The following is a 23,467-nucleotide window of genomic DNA, read 5'->3' as shown; positions in this document are numbered from 1 at the left end:
GTATACCTCTTAATAGCTTGTATTTGTATTCCTAAATCCTAAACTTAAAAAAATTAACAGATGGAAAGACAGTATTAATAATTGAATTTCATGTCTTGTAGTAGTGATATTTTGTGGAACCACAGTAAAAATTCTTTATTATTTGTAAAAGATAATCATTTAATGATTCCACAAACTTAAAATTTAAAAAAAATGCATTCTTATTTCGTATTTTATGTGTCTTAATGTTATGGTCACAATAAGTAAAAAATTTCAATAGGTTTTTCATAGCTGTTAGTGGTTAAAGAAAAAAAGATGACTTATTAAAGTATATCTTTAGTTATGTATGATGTATACTAATAAATAAAACTTGAATTAGCCCAAATAAAATGATTTCTGGACTAGATAGCAAATATACCATTCAGAAATATTAGTAAATGGTAAAATATTTCTTTCTATAAAGCAGTGTAAAAAGAACTCTCAAAGCCTAATTGTTTTCATCTCTGTAAATCCTTTCTAGTAAGATATAGTGAACATTGTGAAGGAGAAACTGGGGTGATTATAAAATACCCTTTCAGTTATATATTTTTGCAACCCTATGTTAAAATTGTACAGTTTGAGAAGCATAATATGCAGGAAATATGTACTACTAAATTTTATGTTAAATTATTTTAAGAATGATAGTTTCTTGTCTTTTGCAGTTTTTTGAAGACTTTTTTTGCAGTATACACTTCTAGGGTAAAACTTATTTTAGCTTTATAATTTTAGAGATCAAAAGTTTTTGAGACAGAGTATTATCTTCTGGTGATATGTCATGTTATTTATTTGTTAGGCTTGCCAAAATACTAGCTTTCTTAAGAACATACATAAAGAACTAAAGAATAAGAGAATAAGATAAAATTAAGAAAAAGGACAACAGATATTTGATGACAATTTTGTGCTTTTTATAAAACATATACTCAAGAGGAAAAGAATGAAATTCAAGAGAGTTTATATTTACTCCCATTTTGTTGTTTCAGGATCAGCTTTTATACAAGAATTGTCTACTGGATACCTAGAATTCTGCCAGATAGGAACAGGGTATTATAGAATGCTTTGCATAGCAAAAGCAGAAATATAGAGGCATGAAATTGCAAGGCATGTTTAGGGAATGGCAAATAGTCCGACTGACTAGGGCATAGTATGGTGATGGATGGTAAGGCAGGAAAGGTAGGTTGGATCTATATTGAAAGAGTCTTATATGCCAAAGAATATAAGGAATGCTAAGGAATTTGGATTTTGTGTCTCTGGCAACAGGGAATCTGTTATTCAACACAGGCACGAATCCACTATTGCCACACTCTATAACTATAAAATAGAGTTTATCAGAGAATCAGTAAGCACCTTGTTAAAGATAGATATTGAAGTATTTATGGATGATTTCTAATATGTGCTCTAAAATACTGCAATGGGTAAAAATATGTATGTGGGGATTAATGAATCAAGATTGGCAAAATGTTGATAATTGTTGAAGCTGAATGATAGGTTCATGGAGGTTCAATATGTTATTTTCTCTAATTTTTTGTATATTTGAATTGAGGATAACATGATTACTTATAGAATTCTTATGGGGAATCAAAGAGCTTATTTGAAGCTCTTAACACAGTGCCTAGCACATGATAACAGCACAGTAAATATTTGCTTCTTTTGCTATAACAGCTACTACTATGAGCATAGGGCTGAAAATGAGACTTTAAAGACTGCCAACACCTTGGAGGATAGAAAAAGGAACTAGCACAGAGAGACTGAGAAATGGAGGTACGCATTCTAATTAGCCAGAGTGGAAAGAACTTGGTGAACACATGGGTCTTCAGTAAAGACCCAGTTTGACTGCATATTAAGAGTAAAGTCAAACAACCCTAGAATAATGGCCAGTCTAGGCATGCTTTTACTATTTTGATTACTATAGCTTTGTAATATAGTTTGAAATAAGGAAGTGTGATGCCTCCAGCTTTGCTCTTTTTGCTCAAGATAGCTATTTAGAGTCTTTTGTGGTTCCATATGAATTTTAGGATTGTTTCTTGTATTTCTATGAAAAATGCCGTTGGAATTTTGATAGGGATTGCATTAAATCTGTAGACGGCTTTGTGTAGTATGGACATTTTAACAATCTTAATTCTTCCAATCCATGAACATGGGATATTTTTCCATTTGTGTTTTCTTCAGTTTCTTTCATCTATGTCTTACGCTTTTCAGTGTACAGATTTCACTTACTTGGTTAAATTTGTTCCTAAATATTTTATTCTTCTTGATGCTGTTGTAAAAGATATTGTTTTCTTAATTTCTCTTTTTGATGGTTTGTTGTTAGTGTAAGAAATGCAACCTTTTTTTAAAAATTTTTTGCTGAAGAAGATTAGCCCTGAGCTAACATCTGTGCCAGACTTTCTTCACTTCATATGTGGGTTGCCACCATAGCATGGCTGACGAGTGGTGTAGGTCTGTACCTGGGATCTGAACCCACAGATCTGGGCTGCCAAAGTGGAGTGTGCTGAACGCATACCATGAGGCTGGCCCTGCAACCCATTTTTTTATATGTTTATTTTGTGTCATGCAACTTTACTGAATTCCTTTATTAGTTCTAAGAGTTTTTTGGTGAAGGCTTTATGGTTTTCTATATTTAAGATCATGTGATATGTAAATAGATATACCATATCTTCTTTATCCGTTCATCTGTTGATAGGCACTTGGATTGCTTCTACAGCTTTGCTATTGTGAATAATACTGCAGTGAACATAGGGGTGCATAAATCTTTTGAATTGTTGATTTCATATTCTTTGGATAAATACCCAGTAGTGTAATAGCCAGATCATATGGTATTTCTGTTTTTAGTTGTTTTGAGAAATCTCCATACTGTTTTCCATAGTGGCTGCACCAGTTTGCATTCCTACCAGCAGTGTTCAAGGGTTCCCTTTTCTCCACATCCTCTCCAACATTTATTGTTTTTTGTCTTGGTAATTATAGCCATTCTAACAGGTGTAGAGTAATATCTCATTGTAGTTTTTGATTTGCATTTCCCTAATGATTAGTGATGCTGAACATCTTTTCTTGTGCCTGTTGGCCATCTGTATATCTTCTTTGGAAAAATGTCTGTTCATGTCCCCTGCCGATTTTTTGATGAGGTTGTTTGTTTTTTTGTTGCTGAGTTGTAAGAGTTTTTTTTATATATTTTGGAAATTAACCCCTTGCCACGTATGTGATTTGCAAATATTTTCTCCCAGTTCGTTGGTTGTCTTTTTGTTTTGTTGATGATTTCCTTTGCTGTGCAGAAGCTTTTTAATCTGATGTAGTCCCATTTGTTTATTTTTTCTTTGTTGCCTTTGCCTGAGTAGAGATGGCATTCGGAAAGATATTGCTAAGACTGATGTCAAAGAGTGTACTGCCTATATTTTTTCCTAAGAATTTTATGGTGTCAGATCTTGCATTCAAATCTTTAATCCATTTTGAGTTAATTTTTGTGTATGGTGTAAGATAATGGTCTACTTGCATTCTTTTGCATGTGGCTGTCCAGTTTTCCCAAGACCATTTATTGAAGAGACTTTCCTTTCTCCATTGTATGTTCTTGGCTCTTTTGTCAAAGATTAGCCATCCGTAGATGTGTCCATAATACTTGTTGAGAATTGTTTTCCATCTTTGTTTATCAGGATATTGCCCTATAATTTTCGTTCTTGTAATGTCCTTTTCTGCCTTTGGTATCAAAGTAATACTGGCTGTGTAAAATGAATTTGGAAGTGTTCCCTCCTCTTCAATTTTTTGGAAGACTCTGAGAAGGATTGGTATTGATTCTTCTTTAAATCTTTGGTAGAATTCCCCATTGAAACCATCTGGCACAGGACTTTTCTTTGTTAAGAGATTTTAAATTACTGATTCAATCTACTTACTCATAATTTGTTTGTTCAGATTTTCTATTTCTTTATGATTCGTTTTTGGTAGGATGCATATTTCTAGGAATTTGTCCATTTCTTCTTGGTTATCCAATTTTTTGGTGTATAATTGTTATAGTAGTCTCTTATGATCCTTTGTATTTTTGTGGTATCAGTTGTAGTGTCTCCTCTTTCATTTCTAATTTTGTTTATTTTATTCTTTTATTTTCATTAGTCTAGCTAAAGGTTATTCAATTTTGTTTATCTTTTCAAATAACTAGGTCTTAATTTCATTGATCTTTTCTATTGTTTTTCTAGCATCTATCTCAGTTATTTCTTCTCTGATCTTTATCCTTCTTCTGCTAATTTTGGGCTTTGATATTGGGTGGAATGTTCTCTATGTGTCTGTTAGGTCCGTTTGGTCTAAAGTATAATTTGTCTAATGATTTCTTATTTCTTTGGTTTTATGATCTATCTGTTATTGAAAGTGGTGTATTGAAATCCCTTGCTATTTTCATATTGCTGTCTTTTTCTCTCTTCAGATCTGTTAGTATTTGTTCAGTTTATTTAGGTGCTCTGTTGTTTAGGTGCATATATATTTATAATTGTTATAGCCTTGTGATGAGTTAACCCCTTTGTCATTACATAATCACCTTCTTTGTTTTCTTGTTTTTGACTTGAAGTCTATTTTGTCTTTATAAGTATAGCTATCCCTGCTCTCTTTTAGTTTACATTTATGTGGAATATCTTTTTCTGTCTTCCCTTTGAGCATATATTTACCCTTAAAGGTAGAATGAGTCTTGTAGGCATCATGAAGTTGGATTATATTTTTTTAACCCATTCAGCTATTGCATGCTTTTTGATTGGAGGATTTATTCCATTTATATTTATTTAAATGTATTTATTTACGTATGCATTTATTTAAATTGTTGGTAGGTAATGACTTACTAACGCCATCTTGTTAATTGTTTTCTGGCTCTTTTATAATTCCTGTGTCCCTTCCTTCTTCTGTTGTTGTCTTCCTTAGTGAATTGTTGATTTTCCATAATGGTATAGTTTGATTTCCTTCTCTTTACTTTTTGTGTATCTACTGTAATTTTTTTCTCTGTGGTTGCCAGTAAGCTTCCATAAACTTGTAAACAGTCTATTTTATGCTGATAACACCTTAACTTTAATCCCATATAAAAACTCTACCCATTTACTCCTCCTACCCACATTTTATATTTTTGATGTCACAATTTACACCTTATATTGTGTATCCATTAAGAAATTGTTGTAGCTATTGTTATTTTTAATACTTTTTTCCTTTAACCTTTATGTTAAAATTAATATGCCAGCATATTATAGTGTTAGAGTATTCTGAATTTGACTATATACTTACTTTTACCAGTGTGTTTTATATTTTCATGTTTTTTTATGTTACTAATTAGTGTCATTTGATTTCAGCTTGAAGAACTCCTTCAGGACTTCTTATAAGGCAGGTTTAGTGGTGATGAACGCTCTCTGTGTTTGTCGTGGAAAGTCTTTATTTCTCCTTTATTTTTGAAAGACATCTTTGCTGGGTAAAATATTCTTAGTTGGCAATTTTTTTCTTTCAGTACTTTGAATATATCATCCCACTCTCTTCTGGCCTCCAAGGTTTCTGCTTGCAAGAATTCTGCTGATAGCGTTACGGGGGTTACCTTGTAAGTTACACATAAATTTTTTCACTTGCTTCTTTTGAAATTCTCTTTGTCTTTGATTTTAGTCAGTTTTATTATAGTGTGTCTTGGAATTGATCTTTTTGGGTTTGAATGTTTTTGGGACCTAGCTTCATGAACTTGGATGTTCAAATCTCTCCCCAGATTTGGGAAGTTCTCAGCCATTATTTCTTTAAATAAGCCTTCCATCTCTTTCTCCCTCCAACCTCCTTCTGAAACTGCAGTAATGCATAGATTATTTCCTTTGATGGTATCCGATAATTCACATAGACTTTCTTCACTCTTTTTCATTTTTTTAATTGTTCTCTTCTGGCTGGATAATTTTGAAGTTCCTGTCTTCAGTCTCACTGAGTTTTTCTTCTGCTTGATCAAGTCAGCTATTGGCACTCTTTATTGCATTTTCCATTAAATTGATTGTAATTTTCAGCTCCAGAATTTTCTGTTTGGCTCTTTTTTTATGATTTCTATATATCTTTTAAACTCATATTGTTCAGGTATTGATTTCCTGATTTCATTGAATGATTTGTGTTTTCTTGTAGCTCCCTGAGCTTCCTTAAAACAACTATTTTGAAATCTTTATTGGATAAATCACAGATTTGTTTCTTTGGGTTGGTTACTGGAAAATTATTTTGTTTCTTTGGTGGTTTCATGCTTCCTTCATTTTTCATGTTCCTTGAAGTCTTTCATTGCTGTCTTTGCATTTGAAGAAGTAGTCACTTCCTCCATTTTTACTGACTGTCTTTGGTAAATATTTTTTGTCAGCTTTGCTGGATATTCTGAGGCTTTCTTAGACCTTTACTCTGAATGCACCTGCTGCACACTTCTTGTTCCATTTTGGGGCTTAATTCTTAAGATTGTATGCTTTCTCTCAAACCCACAAAGTCAGGCTGGATACTGACAGCCTCCTGTTTGCTTTACCTAGGGCACTGCTGAATGCTCCAGTTTTCTTGCTTTCTCCCAGTCCTGCAGAGTTGGGCAGCTTTCTGTATATGCTTAGTAGCCATCTACAAAGGCTTGCACTCATTGCTGCCCTTGGGGGTGCACACAGGGAGCTGGTCATAGAATTGGAGATTCTGTGGGGAAGGTGTATTCCCCTGAGTACTGTGAGTGCCTGTGGTCCAGTTGGGGAGATCTGCAGGCAAGACATCGCCATTGGCTCATGGACAGGCTTCCTCATGGAGTCTGTGAAGTGCTTAGTAGGATCCATGTCCCTTTGATGCCTGCCCTTCGAGAGTTCTGGCTGCTGTTCTTTTAGCCACTCCCTGTGGCCCCCAGTTGTGCAGCACACCTCAGCATTCTGGATGGGGTAAGAAGGAGGTGGGCCTCTTTGACAGCATCCAGTGTAGCCAGGTGCTTACTTGTGTGCTCTCGCGTCCCCCCATGGGAGAAATCGCAGGCCAAGAAGGTCTCTTTTGGCACTGAGCTGTGCTGCCTTGTGGGAGGGATGATGCAGGTGAAGTGAAACTGTTCCTCTTAACCTCTTCAATGTGTGCAATCTCAGATTTTATTTTTTCTCCAACAGTGTGCTAGAACTTTTCTGCTATACTCCTGGACTTCTACAAGGTCACTCTTGTCCATGGTTTATTGTCAAAATTGGTGTTCTTTGGTGGGAAAATGGTAGAAAACTCCTTTTCCGCCATTTTGTTTAGGTCACTCCTGTGTGATTCTATTGCTGTTTTTCTGAGAATTTTATCATGAATTGGTGTTGAATTTTGTCACATGCTTATTCTGCATCAATAAGAAATATGTGATTTTTCTTCTTTAGACTATTAATATGGTAGATTACGTTGATTGACTTTTGAGTATTGAAAATACCTTGCATCCCTAAAATAAACTTCATGGTACATATAAGTGTTCTTATTGCTGAATTCTATTTGATAACATTTTGTTAAGGATTTTTACATCTATATTCATGAGGCATATTGGTCTATAGTTTTCTTTGTTTATTCTATCTTTGACTGATTTTGGCATCAGAGTAATAGTAGCTTTGTAAAATGAATTAGAAAATTTAGTATCAGAGTAATACTAGCTTCAGAAAATGAATTAAGAAAGTAGTTTTCACTCTTCAGTCATTTGGTAGAAGTAAGGAGTGAAGCCATCTGGGTTTGAAGATTTCTTTTTTTGGAGTTTTTAAAATAGGAATTCAATTTCCTTAATAGTTATAGGGCTATTCAAATTATATATTTTATATTGGTTGAGTTGTGGTAGTTTGTTTTTCAGGGAATTGATTCATTTTGTGTATGTTGTCTATTTATGTGTGGAGTATTTTTTGTAGTATTCCTTTCTAATCCTTTTGATGTCTGCAGGGTCTGTATAATACCCCATTTCATTCTTGATATTTATGATTTGTGTCTTCTCTGTATTTTTATCCATTAGTCTTGCTAGAAATTAGTCAATTTTGTTCATCTTTCCAAAGACCAGCTTTCTTCACTGATTTTCTCTGTTTTTCTTTTTCTATTTTTATTGATTTCTACTCATCTTTTTTTTTTTTCTTTCTGCTGGCTTTGGTTGTATTTTGCTCTTCTAGGTTCTTGAGGAGGGAGCTCAGATTATTGATTTGCAGTTTTCCTCTTTAATAATATATTTATTTAATGCCAATAATTTTCCTTTCAGCGCTTCTTTACCTATGTGCCACAAATTTTGGTATATGTTATTGTCAGTTTCATTCAGTTCAGTGTAATTGTTTATTTTCTCTGAGAATTCCTCTTTGATGCATGGATTATTTAGAAATAAGTTGTTTTATTTCTAAGTGTTTGGAGATTTTCCTTTTATTTTTGTGTTATTGATTTCAAGTTTGATTTCATTGTGGTTAGAAAAATCAGTCTGTGTGTGATTTCAATTGTTTTAAATTTGTTGACATTTGTCTTTTGTCCAGGATGTGACTTATCTTGGTATATGTCCTGTGGGCACTTGAGTGTGTATTTGCTTTTGTTGAGTGGAGTGTTCTGTGAATGCCATTAGATCTTATTGGTAAATAGTGTTGTCAGGTTATTCTTTATCATTGCTGTTTTTCTGTGTAATTGTTCTATAAGTCTCTAACTGTAATTGTGGATTTGTCTATTTTCGTTTCTGTGAGAATTGCTTCACATATTTTGTAGCTCTGTTTAGTGGGTATACACTTATGATTGCTGTGTTTTCTTGGTAGTATCACCACATAATGTCCTTCTTTGTGTCTGATAATTTTCTTTGCTCTGGAGTCCACTTTATCTAATATTAACTTCCACTTTCTTTTCATTAATTTTTGCATAAGATATGTTTTTCCATTCTTTTGCTTCCAACTTGCCTATGTTGTTATATTTATAGTGAGTTTTTTTTTGTAAATAACTATATATTGGGTCAAGTTTTATAATCTTCTCTGCCTAACTCTGTCTTTTAAGTAGTATATTTAGATTATCTACATTTAACATAATTATTAAAGTCTTCTATTTCATTTTTTTCTTTTCTCTTATTTTTCTTGTTTCTTTTCTTTTTCCTACCTTCTTGTGGGTTACTTGAACATTTTGCAAGAATTCCATTTTGATGTATATGTCATTGTAGAGCTTTTTAGTGGTTACCCATAGATATTATATTAAATATGCAGAACTTATCACAGTCTGCTGGTGTTCCCGTTTTTCTAGTTGGGTCAATTGTAGAAACCTTATCTCCATTTATATTTGTTCACCTTTCTGTTTATAAGTCTGTTAAATATTTCTCTAATACATTTAGAACCATATCAGATAGTGTTACGATTTTTGCTTCAACTATCAAACATAATTTTAAAAATTCGAGAGAAGCAAAGTCTATTGTATTTATGCATATTTTTGCTTACTTTTTTCTTTTTTCCTGATGTTTCAAGATTCCTTGTTCTTGAGCTCTTCTGTTTAGAGTATTTTCTTTAGCCTTTCTTTCAGGGTAGATCTGCTGGTAACAAATTCTCTGAGTTTTCCTTCATCTGACAATCTCTTGATTTCTCTTTCATTCCCAAAGAATATTTTTGGTGGATATAGGATTCTAGGTTGACAATTCTTTTCTTTCAGCACTTGAAAACTTTTGTACCACTTCATTTTGTTTTCTGTGTTTTTAAATTTAAATTTAAAAAATATATATCCTATTACAAACATTTTAATTTTATAGTTATATTTAAAAATTTAAAAGTGCATGGTAAAATGCACAAAAATATTTTCTCATTTAGTACATTCATAGTGTTTTACAGTCATCACCACTATCTAATTCCAAAACATTTTAAACATCCCAAACAGAAACCAATTCCCCTATTCCCCAGCTCCTGACAACTACTTTCTGTCTCTATGAATTTGCCTATTCTGGATGTTTCATTTAAGTGAAATCATGTAATATGTGACCTTTTGTGTCTAGCTTTTTAAATTCAGTATAATGTTTTCAGGTTCTTCCTTGGTGTGGTATGTATCAGTACTTAGTTGTTTTTATGGCTGAATAACACTCATTGTATGGATATATCACAATTTGTTTATCCACTCATCAGTTGGTGGAGATTTGGGTTGTTTCTGCCTTTTGGCTATTGTAAAGAGTGCTCCTGTCCTTTCTGATTTTGGTGAAAAATTCACTGTCATTTGAATAGTTTTTTTCACTGTAGAGACAAGGTGTTATTTCTCTCTTGCTACTTTCAAGATTTTTTTCTTTGCCTGTAGTATTCAGAATTGGAACTATGTTGTGTCTTAGTGTATGTTTCTTTTGGTTTATCCTGTTTGGGGTTTTCTCAGCTTCTTCAATGTGTGGGTTTATGTCTTTTGCCAAATTTGGGAAGTTTTCTTTCTGTTTTTATTTTAAAATTTCTATTAGACTTTATTTTTTAGAAAAGTTTTAGATTTGCAGAAAAATTATGCAAAAAGTACAGAGAGCCTCCCCAGTTTCTCCTTTTATTCACGTCCTACATTAATGTGGTACGTTTGCTACATTTAGTGAACTAATGTTGATACACTATTAATATTATTCATAGTTTACATTAGTGTTCACTCTTTGTGTTGTACAGTTTTCTGGGTTTTGACAAATGCATAATATCAGGTATTTATCATTACAGTATCATAGGAATAGTTTCATTGTCCTAAAAATGCTCTATGCACCATGTATTCATTTCTCTCCTTCTCCTCCAGGACACTTGGCAACCACTGATATTTTTACTGCCTCTATATTTTACCTTTTAAAGAATGTCATTTAGTTGGGATCATATAGAATGTAGTGTTTTCAGATTGGCTTCTTTCACTCAGCAGTGTGCAGTTAGGATTCTGCCATGTCTTTTTGTGGCTTGATAGCTCATTTCTTTTTATTGCTGAATAATATTCCATTGTTTGGATGGACTATAGGTTGTTTATCCATTCACTTCTTGAAGGAAATCTTGGTTGTTTCTAGGTTTTGGCATTTATAAATAAAACAGCTATAAATGTTTGTGTGGACAAAAGTTATCAGTTCATTTGGGTAAGTACCAAGAAGTGTAATTGCTAGGTTGTATGTTAAGAATATGTTTAGTTTTGTAAGAAGCTGCCAGACTGTCTTCCAAAGTAGCCCTACCATTTTGCAGTCCCACAAGCAGTGAATGAGAGTTCATTTCTCTATACCTTGGCTAGGATTTCTTCAAGTATATTTTAAGCGTTCCTGTGCCCTCTTTCCCTTCTCCTTCCAGGACTTGATGATGTGATTTAGATATTTTTTTGTTGTTGCCATAGTCACAAAGGTCCCTGAGGTTCTGTTCATTTTTTTTTTCAATTTTCTGTTTATTGTTTAGTCTGATGTACTTCTACTCCCAACACTTCTGACACAAAACACGTGGGTTTTTTCTAAACCAACAACCAAATATCCAACTGTCTGGACAAAAACTGAGTGTCCAATGATTCCATCCAGTTCTGACACTAACTGTGCGTAGTTAGTGTCAGACCGCACATGTTAAGGACTCAGTCCTACAAGATGCCGATCTCAAGTCTTGGGTTTCCCATACTTCTGACTAACCTGTTATAAACTGAGGGTTCCCATGCTCCCCTTCTAACAAATTTGATAATTTGCTAGAAAAGCTCAGAGAACTTAGGAAAACAGTTTAGTTACTATTACCAGTTTATTATAAAGGATACAACTCAGGAACAAACAAATGTAAGTGATGCACAGGGCATGGTATGTGAACCAGGGCATGGAGCTTTTGTGCCCTCCTCAGCACGTTAACTTCACAGCAACTTGATGTGTTCACCAACCTGGTAGCTCTCTAAACCCCATTGTTTAAGATTTTATGGGAGTTCCATTATGAAGACATGATTTATTAAATCACTGGCCCTTGTTGATTAACTCAGTCTCCAGCCCCTCTCTCCTTCCTGTAATCACATGATTGATTCCCCTGGCAACCATCTCCCATCCTGAAGCTATCTAGGATTGAAGCTAGCAAGAGTCACCTCGTTAGCAGAAACTCAGGAACAGTTGAAAGGGGCTTATTATGAATAACAAAATATGCTTCTTCTAGCCCTATCCAGAAATTCCAAGAGTTTTAGAAAGCTCTTATGGCAGGGACTCGGGATGAAGAAATATATATTTCTTATTATATCACATTCAGATGTGTTGTTTTTAATTTTTCTGTCTTCTGGTTCACTGCTTATTTCCCTCTGTCATCTTCATTCTGCTGTTGAGCCCATTCAACATCTATTTCTTTGTTGAGACTTTTTGTTTTATTTGCTGAGACTTTTTTTCATTTGTTTCAAGCATGTTTGTAATTGCTCATTGAAACGTTTTTATGATGGCTCCTTTAAAATCTTTGTGAGATGATTCTAACACCTTCGTCCTCTTGGTGTTGGCATGTATTTTTTTCCCCATTAATTTTGAGATCTTCCTGGTTCTTGGTGTGGCGAGTGATTTTCAATTGACACCTGGACCTTTGGGTATTATGTTATCAGATACTGCATCTTATTTAACCTTTCTCTTTCAGCCACCTTTATGTGTTAATGCTTCTGCAGGAGAAGCAGTTCTGCCTTATTACTGCCAAGTTGGGGTTGAAGTCCATTTTCCCCCACTCAGCTTCTGTTGACACCAAAGGAGGAATAGTGAAAATTATGTCTCCTCCATCTTCCTGGAAGTATATGCCAATCCTGTGTCTTTTTAACTTTTTACTATTAATTTTTTCTTTATAGATAACCAGTTCTCATTATTTAGGTTTGGTTGCATGCAGTTGTGTGTTTTATCCTATTTTAAGTTCCATATTTTCTCTTATTAGTATTCCCTAGTGGTATAGGTTATTTTTTATTACAAGTCAGTATATAAAATGTGTTACTGGTGGTCTTGATGTCAGCATTATGGTGGTATAAGACGTCTCTAGTTTTTGTCCTCATTCTCACCAACAAACATGCGGCATCCATCCACAAACAGAAATGCCTTTGTGAGAGCTGTAGGATCTAGCATCATATGCCAATGGACCCAGGAGAAGTCTCACCCACCTGTGCATAACTAATAGGCAGGCAGACCTCAGTCCCAGCTGTGGACCCTGAAGTAACCTGTGAACTAGCTCCAGCCTCTCTTGAATGCAGTCTGTGAGCCTCTGGAGAACACTGACTTAGACAATCACCCACAAAAGAGAGAGCCTTTTGGGAAATCCAGGTTTCTAGCAGAGAAGATCCAGCACTCTCTTGGAGCAAAAAACTAAGAGTTTGAACACACTGGAGTGGGTAGTAAGAACAGTTTGACTTTACGCATGTCAACTGTCTCCCAAAGTGGCATAGATTACAGTCGGGACATCTTCCTAGGCCTGTGATTAATCCAGTGGGGAAAGAGAGAGTGTATTAGTGAGCATCCGACTCCTCTAGCTCTGCTGATGCTGCCAGAGAGGCTCATTTCTCTCTCGCCTAATCCAGAGTACTAAATATTAGGGTGCTCCATGACTAGGGGGTGGAATAAATTTGGGAAAATGGGATGTATGATTCTTAGAGGGTATTAAATAGATGCAGATTCTACTAACTGTGTGGCAGACTCCATCAAGAAGCCCACCCATAGATCCCCCTAACTGGTCCATGGGCATCCCCAGTGCTCTGTGTGCCTTACCCACATATACCCTGTTGCTGCAGCTGGATCACTGTGCATACTTCTTGAGGTGGTGGCAAGAGCAGTCTTTGGAAGTGAGCACACACACAAGTGAAGCACACACAGAAAGAAGACCTGCATCTGCAGTCCAGAGAGACCACAAACTTGAGCTGTAGTGCTACTTTTGGGAAAACAGAAGAGTGCCTGTCAGCACTCAGCCTCTAGTGCATTGCAGGATCAATGGAAGGCATATAAACTGAAGAATTCAGCCACAAAAAGGAGCAAGAAGAATGGAGCAGGTGTATCTATAGGTCTGAGAAATATGAAGAATCTCTGGGAGGGTTGATAGAAGGTATTTCTCCCCTGATGGCAGTTAGTAGAGACTGGAGGAGGTGACTGCTAATTCTGTCGTGAAGATAGCAATGTGAAACTCCAAGAAACCTGAAAAATCAAGGACACCTACAACAACAAAGGGTGACAGTAATCTTCCAGTAACTGAATTCAAAGACATGGAGATCTTTGATTTACCTGATAAAAAATTCAAATAGCTGTTTTAAGGAAATTCAGTGAGCTCAGGAAAACACAGAAAGACGATTCAATGAAATCAGGAAAACAACACTTAAAAAAATGAAAAATTTAAGAGAGAGAGGTTATAAAAAAGAACCAAACAGAAATTCTGCAGTTGAAGAATTCAGTAAATGAAATAAAAAAATTCAGTAGACTGCATCAGTAGCAGACTTGATAAGCAGAAAAAAGAATAAGTGAGATTGAAGATGGGAAATTTGAAATTATCCAGTCAGAAGAAAAGAAGAAAAAAGAATGAAGAAGAATGAAGAAAGCTTTTATGATCTATGGAAACTAAAAGGACAAATTTGTGAATCATTGGAGTTCCAGAAGAAAAGAGAGAGAAGGAGGAAGAAAGCTTGTTTAAAGAAATAATGGCTGGGGCCTGGCCTGGTGGCGTAGTGGTTAAGTTTGCATGCTCTGCTTCAGCAGCCCGGGCTTCACAGGTTCAAATCCTGGTTGTGGACCTGACACCACTCATCAGGCCACACTGTGGTGGCATCCCACATAAAGTAGAGGAGGATTTGCACAGATGTTAGCAACAGTCTTCCTCAAGTGAAAAGAGGAAGATTGGCAACAGGTGTTAGGTCAGGGCCAGTCTTCCTCACACACACATAAATGAAATAATGGCTGGGGCCAGCCCCAGTTGCCTAGTTGTTAAGTTCAGCATGCTCCACTTTGGTGGCTGGGGTTCGGTTCTAGGGCATGAGCCTACACTGCTCTGTTAATGGCCATGCTGTACTGGTGGCTCACATACTGAAAAATAGAGGAAGATTGGCATGGATGTTAGCTTAGGGTAAATCTTTCTCAGGGCAGGGGTGGGGAATGGTTGAGAAATCTAGGGAGAGATTGGCACATCCAACTTCATTAAGCTCATACGTCACCAAGCAAACTCAGCATACAGAAATCCTCTCCAAGACGTATTATAATAACGCTGTCAAAGTCACAGATAAAGAAAGATCTTAAAAGCAGCAAGAGAAAAAAGTTTGTAACTTACAGGGTAGTCCCCTGTTAGGCTATCAGTGGATTTTGCAGCAGAAATCTAACAGGCCAGAAGAGAGTGGGATAATATATATTCAGAGTGCTGAAAGAAAAAAACTTCCAACCAAGGATACTTTATCCAGCAAAGCTATCCTTTAGAAATGAAGGAGAGACATAAGCTTTCCCAGTTAAACAAAAGCTAAGGAAATTCATCACCTCTAGACCTGCCTTACAAGCTATACTGAAACAAGTTCTTCAAGCTGAAATGAAGGGATGCTAATTAATTACTAATATGAAAATATAAAACACGCTGGTAAAGGTAATTGTACAGTCATGTGCTGCATAATGACATTTCAGTCAACAGTGGACACATATATGACAATAAGATTGTAATGGAGCTGAAAAATTTTTATTGCCTAATGACACTATAACCAGTGTAATGTCATAGTGCAACACGTTTGTGGTGATGCTAGTGTGAACTAACCTGTACTGCCAGTTGTATAAAGGTTTAGCACATACAGTGATGAGCAGTACTTGATAATACTAATAAGCAAGTGTGTTACTGGTTCATGTATTTACTATATTATACATTTCTTTTGTGTGTGTGTGAGGAAGATTTGCCCTGAGCTAATATCCATTGCCAATCCTCCTCTTTTTTCACTTGAGGAAGATTAGCCCTGAGCTAACATCTGTGCCATTGTTCCTCTATTTTTGTATATTGGATGCCTCCACAGCATCAGCATGGCCAAGGAGCAGAGTAGGTCCAAATTTGTGAACCTGGGCTACCAAAGCGGAGCTCATGGAACTTTAACCATTCAGCCACGGGGCAGGCCCCTACTATACTATACTTTTAATCATTATTTTAGAGTGTACTCTTTCTACTTATAAAAAAAGTTTACTGTAAAGCATTATGCTGTGTATGTTGGCAGCAGCTGCATACATCTTGTGCTTATAGCATCTCTTGACTTCATCATTTCCTGTTGTGCTTGATTTAATATTGTGTTGTTTTGTTCATCATGGCCCCAAGCATACAAAATTCACTGCACATGTTGCCAGTAAGTGGCCATGTCAAATGATTGACCCAGAAATTAAATTAAAAGTGATTTTAAGGACTATGAAGGTGGAAAATCAGTGACGGTTATTGCTTGTCAGTCAAGCACATCTCATTCCACCATAGCACGATCTTGAAGAACAAGAACAAACTGACAGAAGCTATTAAAGGATCTGCTTTATTGAAGGCAATGAGACTAACAAAAATGTGAGAAGGGCCTATATTAGACATGGAGAAACTTCTAATGAGCTTGATTGAAGACCAGATGCAAAAGCATATCCCTCTCAGCACCATGACAATCATGGCCAAAGCGAAAAGTTTGTTTGCAATGTTGAAAGAAAAGCCTGGACCTGACTATGATGTTGAACTTACTGCTATCTCTGAGTGGTTTAAACAATTCAAGAATCATTATTAATTACATAATGTGAAAGTGAGTGGTAAATCTGCGAGTGCTGATGTGAAGGCAGCTGAAACTCTAGATAAGCTGATTGTGGAGAAAAATTATGTGGCCAGAGCAAATATTCAATGTGAATGAAACCTCCCTATGCTGGAAACAGGTGCCTGAAAGGACTTTCATCCATAAGGAGGCCAAATCAATGTGAGGTTTCAAGGCTTTTAAAGACAAGATAACAGTCTTGTGTGGGGGCAATGTTGCAGGCTACAAATTGCAACCCTTTGTGATCTGGCACAGTGAGAACCCCAGGACCTTCAAGCATGTCAATAAGCACACACTGCCAGTGTTCTACAGGAGCAATAAGAAGTCATGGATGACCTAGTTCCTCTTCCAAGATGCCCTCTTGAATTGCTATGCTAGCAACATGGAGAAGTCCTACTTGGAGAGTAACATACCTCTCAAGATTTTGTTTATTGTTGATAATGCTCCCAGACGTCCTCCTTTTATTGGTGATTTTCATCCCAATATCAAAGCAGTGTTTTTCCCTCCAAACACCACCTCTTTGATTCAACCAATGGATCAAGGGGTTATAGCAGCTTTTAAGGCCTACTGCCTGAGAAGGACCTTTGCCCAGACTATTGCTGCAACTGAGGAAGACACTGATGTATTTCTGGAAGGATTATGACATCTGTGACTGCATCAGTAACCTTGCTTGGGCTTGGGGTGATGTCACTAAGGAGTGTATGAATGGCATCTGAAAGAAGACACTCATGAAGTTCATCCATGACTTCAGAGGATTTTCCAAGAATGAGGAGATTGCAAAAATCAACAAGGCTGTGGTTGAGATGGCAAACAACTTTAACCTGAGTGTGGATGAGGATGGCATTGAGGCACTCCTAGAGGTGGTTCCTGAGGATGTGACAAATGAGGAGTTGTTGGAACTGGAATAATAATGCATAGCTGAAGAAGAGGCAAGAGAAAAGGAAACAGAAAGACAAGAAAAAGAAGAACTCCCAAGAAAATTCATACTGAAGGATTTATCAGAAGCTTTTGCTGTTATCTCTCTAAGATGTTTTATGTAAGCACCATGGTAACCACAAAGCAAAAACCTACAATAGATTCACAAAAGATAAAGATATGGCAATCAAAGAAGCATACTGCTATGGAAAGTCATCAATTCATAATGGAAAGCAGCAAAAGAGATAGAAGGAATAAGGGAACTATAAAGCAGCCAGAAACAATTAGTAAGATGGCATTCGTAAGTCTTTACCTATCAATAGTTACTCTAAATATAAATGTATTAAATTCTCCAATCAAAAGGCCTTGAGTGGCTCGATGGATTTAAAAAAACAAGACCCAACTATATGCTGCCTACAGGAGACTTACTTCAGCTTTAAAGACACATATAGGTTGCAAGTGAAGGGATGGAAACAGAGACTTTGTACAAGTGGAAAGCAAAAGAGAGTACAGATAACTGTACCTATATCAGACAAAATAGACTTTAAGCCAAAAACTGTAAGTAAAGATAAAAAAGATCATTATATAATGATAAATGGGTCAACTCATTAAGAAGATATTACAATCATAAATATATATGCACCCAAAACAGAGCCTTTAAATATATTAAACAAATACTAACAGATTGAAGGGAGAGGTAGAAAACAATACAATAAGAGTAGTGGACTTCATTGCCTTACTTTCAGCAATGGATGGATCATCCAGATAGAAAATCAACAAGGAATGCTTTGGGCAAAGTGTACCTAACAGACACGTATAGAATGTACCATTCATCAGCAGGAAAATACACATTCTTTTCAATTGTACATGGAAAATTCTTCAGAGTAGATTACATGATAGGTTATATAATAAGGGTTAGCAAATTTTAGAAGATCATACCATGTATCTTTTCTGACCACAGCAGTGTGAAACTAGAAATCAGTAACAAGGAGAAAACTGGAAAATTCACAAATGTGTGGAAATTAACACATTCCTGAACAACCAGTGGGTCAAAGAAGAAATCAAAAGGGAAATAAAAAACATCTTGACACAAATGAAAATGGAAACACAGCAGGCCAAAACCTATGGAAGACTGTAAAACCAGTTTTTAGAGGGAGGTTTATAGGGATAAATGTCTACAATAAGAAAAAAGAAAGATGTCAAGTGAACAACCTATCTTTATACTTCTAGGAACTAGAGAAAGAAGAGCAAACTATGCCCAAATTTAGCAAAAGGAAGGAAATAACACAGGTCAGAGTGGAAATAAATAAAATAGAGACTGAAAAACAATGGAAAAGATTGATGAAACTAAGAGCTGGTTCTTTTAAAAGATAAACAAAATTGACAGACCTTTAGGTAGACTAAGAAAGAAAAAAGACAAATAAAATGAGAAATGGAAGAGGAGACATTAAAACTGACACCACAGAAATACAAAAGATCATAAGAGAATGCTATAAACAGTTATATGCCAACAAATTGGAACCCTAGAAAAAAATGGGTAAATTTCTAGAAACATACACTCTACCAAGAATGAATCAGGAAGAAATAGAAAATTTGAACAGTTCAATAACAAGTATGGAGATTGCATCAGTAGTCAGAAATCTCCCAACAAAGAAAAATCCAGGAGCAGATGACTTCACTGGTGAGTTCTACTAAACTTAAAGAATAATTAACACCAATCTTTCTCAAACTCTTCCAGAAAAATTGAAGAGGAAGGAACACTCCCAGACTCATTTCCTGAGGCTAGCATTACCCTGACACCAAAGCTAGATAAGGAAACTACAGGAAAAGAAAACTATATGCTAATATCCCTAGTGAATATAGGTGCAAAAATTCTCAGCAAAATATTAGCAATCTGAATTTAACAGCACATTAAAAGGATCATATACCATGATTAAGTGGGGTTTTTCCAAGGGATGCAAAGATGGTTCAACATTTGCAAATCAGTAAATGTGGTACACTGGGGGGCCGTCCCTGTGGCTGAGTGGTTGAGTTTGTGCACTCCACTTTAGTGGGCCAGGGTTCACTGGTTCAGACCCTGGGCATGAATCTATGCACCGCTCATGAAGCCATGCTGTGGTGACATCCCATGTAGAAGAACTAGAATGACCTACAACTAGGATATACAATTACGTACTGGGGCTTTGGGGAGAAAAAAAAAAAAAAAAGATTGGCAACAGATATTAGCTCAGGACCAGTCTTCCTAAAAAAAAAAAAAAAAGGGGATGCACTGTATTAATAGAATGAAACATAAAAATCATATGATCATCTCAATAGATGCAGAAAAAGTATTTGATGAAATACAACATTCGTTGATGAATAAAACTTTCAACAAATTGGGTTTAGAAGGAACATACCTCAACGTAGTAAAGGCCAGGTATGACAAGCCCACAGCTAACATCATACTCAGTGGTGAAAGATTGAAAGCTTTTCCTCTAAGATGAAGAACAAGTCAAGGATATCCACTCTCGCCACTCTTATTCAACATAGTACTGGAAGTCATAGCCAGAGCAATCAGGTAAGAAAAGGAAATAAAAAGCATCCAAATAGGAGAGGAAGAAGTAACATTGTATTTGTTTATAGGTGATACACTATTATACGTAGAAAATCCTAAAGACTTCACCAGAAACGGGTTAGAACTAATCAACAAATTCAGTAAAATTTCAGAATGTAAAATTAACACAGAATTTAGTTGTTTCTATACACTTGTAACAATGAAATATTTGAAAAAGAAATAAAGGAAACAATCCCATTCACAGTAGCATCAAAACAAAATCAAATACTTTGGAAAAAATTTAACCAAAGAGCTAAAAGATGTGTTCACTGAAAACCTTAAAATGCATTACTGTAGTGCAGCTGCTGATGGTCTTGTATAAATTGAGTTTATTATTGGTAGTGGTGTGGGCCTGAGTATAAAAAAAAATTTAGGCAATCTGTGATCTGTTTGAAGGGAGTTTCATACATAATGATATGGAGTGAAACATTGATTGGAAAACTTAATTGTTTTTTAAAACAGAATACTTTTTTTATTCCTTAGGAATTGAAATCAAATTATGGCAAATATCAAAGTGGAAACCATTTGAAAAGAGTAAAATAAGAAATATTTATAGGAGCTCCCAAATTGATTCATTCTTGTGAATACAAATGTTTGAGTCAGAGTCTGAGAACTATTTCTCTAGCTCAGAGCTGGATAATCTGTAAGTTGTTGATTAGATTATGTGGTTGGTTTTGTATATTCGTGTCAGGCTCTGTATATAAGTCTATATCCTGAGAATGATTTGATGGAACATTTCCAATCTGTAACTTAAAAAAATTTTTTGTAGTTGCTTAGGACCACAGTTTTCCCTGAGGATAGATTCTGATTACAAATGACAATGAAATTCCTATCTAAGACAGTTGTACAACTTTGCATTTTTAATTAATATGCAAAGTGGGTGCTACATTGAGAGATATACTATATTGTTGATAGAGTATTTTTCTGCTAAAAGCTGACTGCTATTTTAGTATATATGAGATGTTAATCATAAATTACTTTTTCTAATGGGAAATCTTTTCTTTTTTACAGGGGATCTTCCCTGCAAATTACATTCATTTGAAAAAGGCAATTGTCAGTAATAGGGGGTGAGTAGTTGGCCATACTAAATTTATTTACAATTTTTATGGGTTGTAGAGAAAGACATTTTTCTTTTTGGTTCATTGTGTAAAATATATTATTGGCATGTTTTCCTGCCAAAAATTTGCTTGTTTTATCATATAAAATTCCAAGGACGTAATTTTTTCTTAAAATACTGACAACTTTAATCTCTTTTCCTATATACTAGAAAGGTAACCTGAGCTGTGAATTTTATAAAAACAATTATGCATACAGTATGTTTTTTTAATTATGTACTGTTTTGAGAATAGTCCTTGATAGGATAGAAGTAAATGATAAATTTGGCATTTTATTTCTATATGCCAAAGTGAGGACGACTTTTAAAATCTTTTCTTTTTTCAAATAGAGATTCAAAAAACATTAAAGGCATACCTTAGGGATAAAAAGGCAGTGTACAAAATGGATACATGGTTTGATCACACATTTGAGAAACAAAATGTAAATATATCAAAATGTTAACATTTGTTGTTTTTGCACATTTGGATTGTGAGTGATTTTTAAAAATTCTCTTCTGTCGTGTCCTATTTTTAAAGTTATAAATATGTATTATAAAATTGATTTTATTTTTTAAAAATTTTCATTTTAAAATATAACATTTATTGTTACTATATAAATATGATAGCTTTTGGTACTAGAAATTATGTTTCTAGTACCAGAGGTTGAGTAAACATCAGAGTAACCTTGTGGTAAGTTAGGATTTAGTCAGGAGGAAGAAACTTATGAGTCAGTTTACAAGGTAGAATTTAATATGGGAAATTCTTTATACACGTTTGAGGAGTGAAAGAAAAAAAGAGGAAATACTGATATAAACCAGAATAATAACTGTGGAAAGCAGTCTACATTTTAATGGCTGGGAATGCAAAAGATAATAGGTCGGGAATACCAGAACCCAGGAACTTGGAAGATGGGTCTTGAGACGCTGGAGCTCAAACGTCTGAGGAGGGGATGTCACATGGTTGCTGCTAGTGTGTATGAAGAAGGGTAGTGAGGCTGTTTCTGAGAATGCCAAAAGCAACAAGAGACTGAAATCATTTTTCTCTGGTGAGGAATTTTTTATAGGAACAGCAAGAAACACTTCTCCTTACCTCCCTTTTCCCAATGTCTTTCTAGTGCCCTGTGCTGACAAAGAAGTGTGTGAAACAAAAGTTTGCAAATCCCAGCCGCAGAATCAGTTCCTAGAAGGGCAGATTGGAGATGAGAGTTATTAGTAAATGACTGGTATGCTTTCCAAGATAAAATTTGTTATTGGGGCATAGTAAGATGATAACTGAGAAGATTCTGAGATGAATGCGTGACCAGCATACTTCTTATTTGTCCCCTTCTCCTTTTAGAAAACATCAAAGACAGAAAGATAGAGAGAAAGAAAACTTGAAAATCCTGTTAGTGAACCTTTGCAACAAATAATATGCCACCTCAAGTTTATAAGTAAGGACTGCCTAAAGCATCAAGACTGGATAGAAGTTGTGTGGAAAAAGGAAAAGAGAGTATCTAGACCAGGATCAGGAAAGCGTATATTTAGGAAAGTGCTAATAAAATACATTTTGTGAATGTGAATGACCCACCTTCAAATGCAAAAATAATACCCCTGGTTTATAACACTTTGGTCAGTAATGGGGCTGGTGAGAGCTGAACTGGTCAGAAGGTGCATGGAGGTGAGTTGAGAAAAGGAGAGTGTCTAGGGATCCAGAAATAGAGTGCTTCAGGAAGTGCCAGACAATTAATACGCTTCCTATTACCAAGGGACTCATCTTAAATCCAGGAGCCATCTACTCTATTTATAACAGTCATAAAGGCAGTTGGGGAACACTTTGCTAGCAGAAGAATCCCTACCTGGATTCATTTTGTTTCAGCAATGCAGAGCAGATATGGCTGTAAAGAATTACACAGAGAAGCCGTATTTATTGGAAGCAGAGAAATAGTCTTTCAGTTGTACATCTTAGAAAACTACCCAGAATTAATTCGGTATATAAACCTCCTGCAGATTGATGGTCCAGAATAACATTTCTAAGATCTGAAGAAAATATTTTAAAAGATTTTTCTGCAGGTGCTGAAGAGCAATCAGTGTAGGCAGGACGTTGAGGGACTGAGATCCTTGAGGGAAGGGATGCACACAAGGAGAGTTCATATTTACTTTGGCTTTTTTTCCTACAGAACTTTTCAGTTTGTTGTGATGTGGTGGAACAGACCCCGAACAGAAAGTGGTAGTCTTTTAGGGCTGAGGAAACATGAATTGGAGTTTGGAACTCTCAA

At 35.5% G+C, this 23,467-nt stretch overlaps 1 protein-coding gene across 1 annotated transcript in view; it reads left to right on the top strand.

Moving 5' to 3' along the window:
- Positions 1-23,467, top strand: part of DOCK3 (dedicator of cytokinesis 3) — a 441,430-nt gene that overhangs the window by 110,894 nt on the left and 307,069 nt on the right. The window contains exon 4 of the mRNA XM_046674809.1: positions 21,131-21,186. Within this exon, the coding sequence (XP_046530765.1) occupies positions 21,131-21,186 (56 nt within the window). The remainder of the gene's footprint in view (positions 1-21,130; positions 21,187-23,467) is intronic.

The sequence above is a fragment of the Equus quagga genome, chromosome 1 (genome assembly GCF_021613505.1).
Source record: "Equus quagga isolate Etosha38 chromosome 1, UCLA_HA_Equagga_1.0, whole genome shotgun sequence".
In the NCBI taxonomy this organism is placed as follows: domain Eukaryota; kingdom Metazoa; phylum Chordata; class Mammalia; order Perissodactyla; family Equidae; genus Equus; species Equus quagga.
This window is presented reverse-complemented; position numbering and strand designations above follow the sequence as displayed.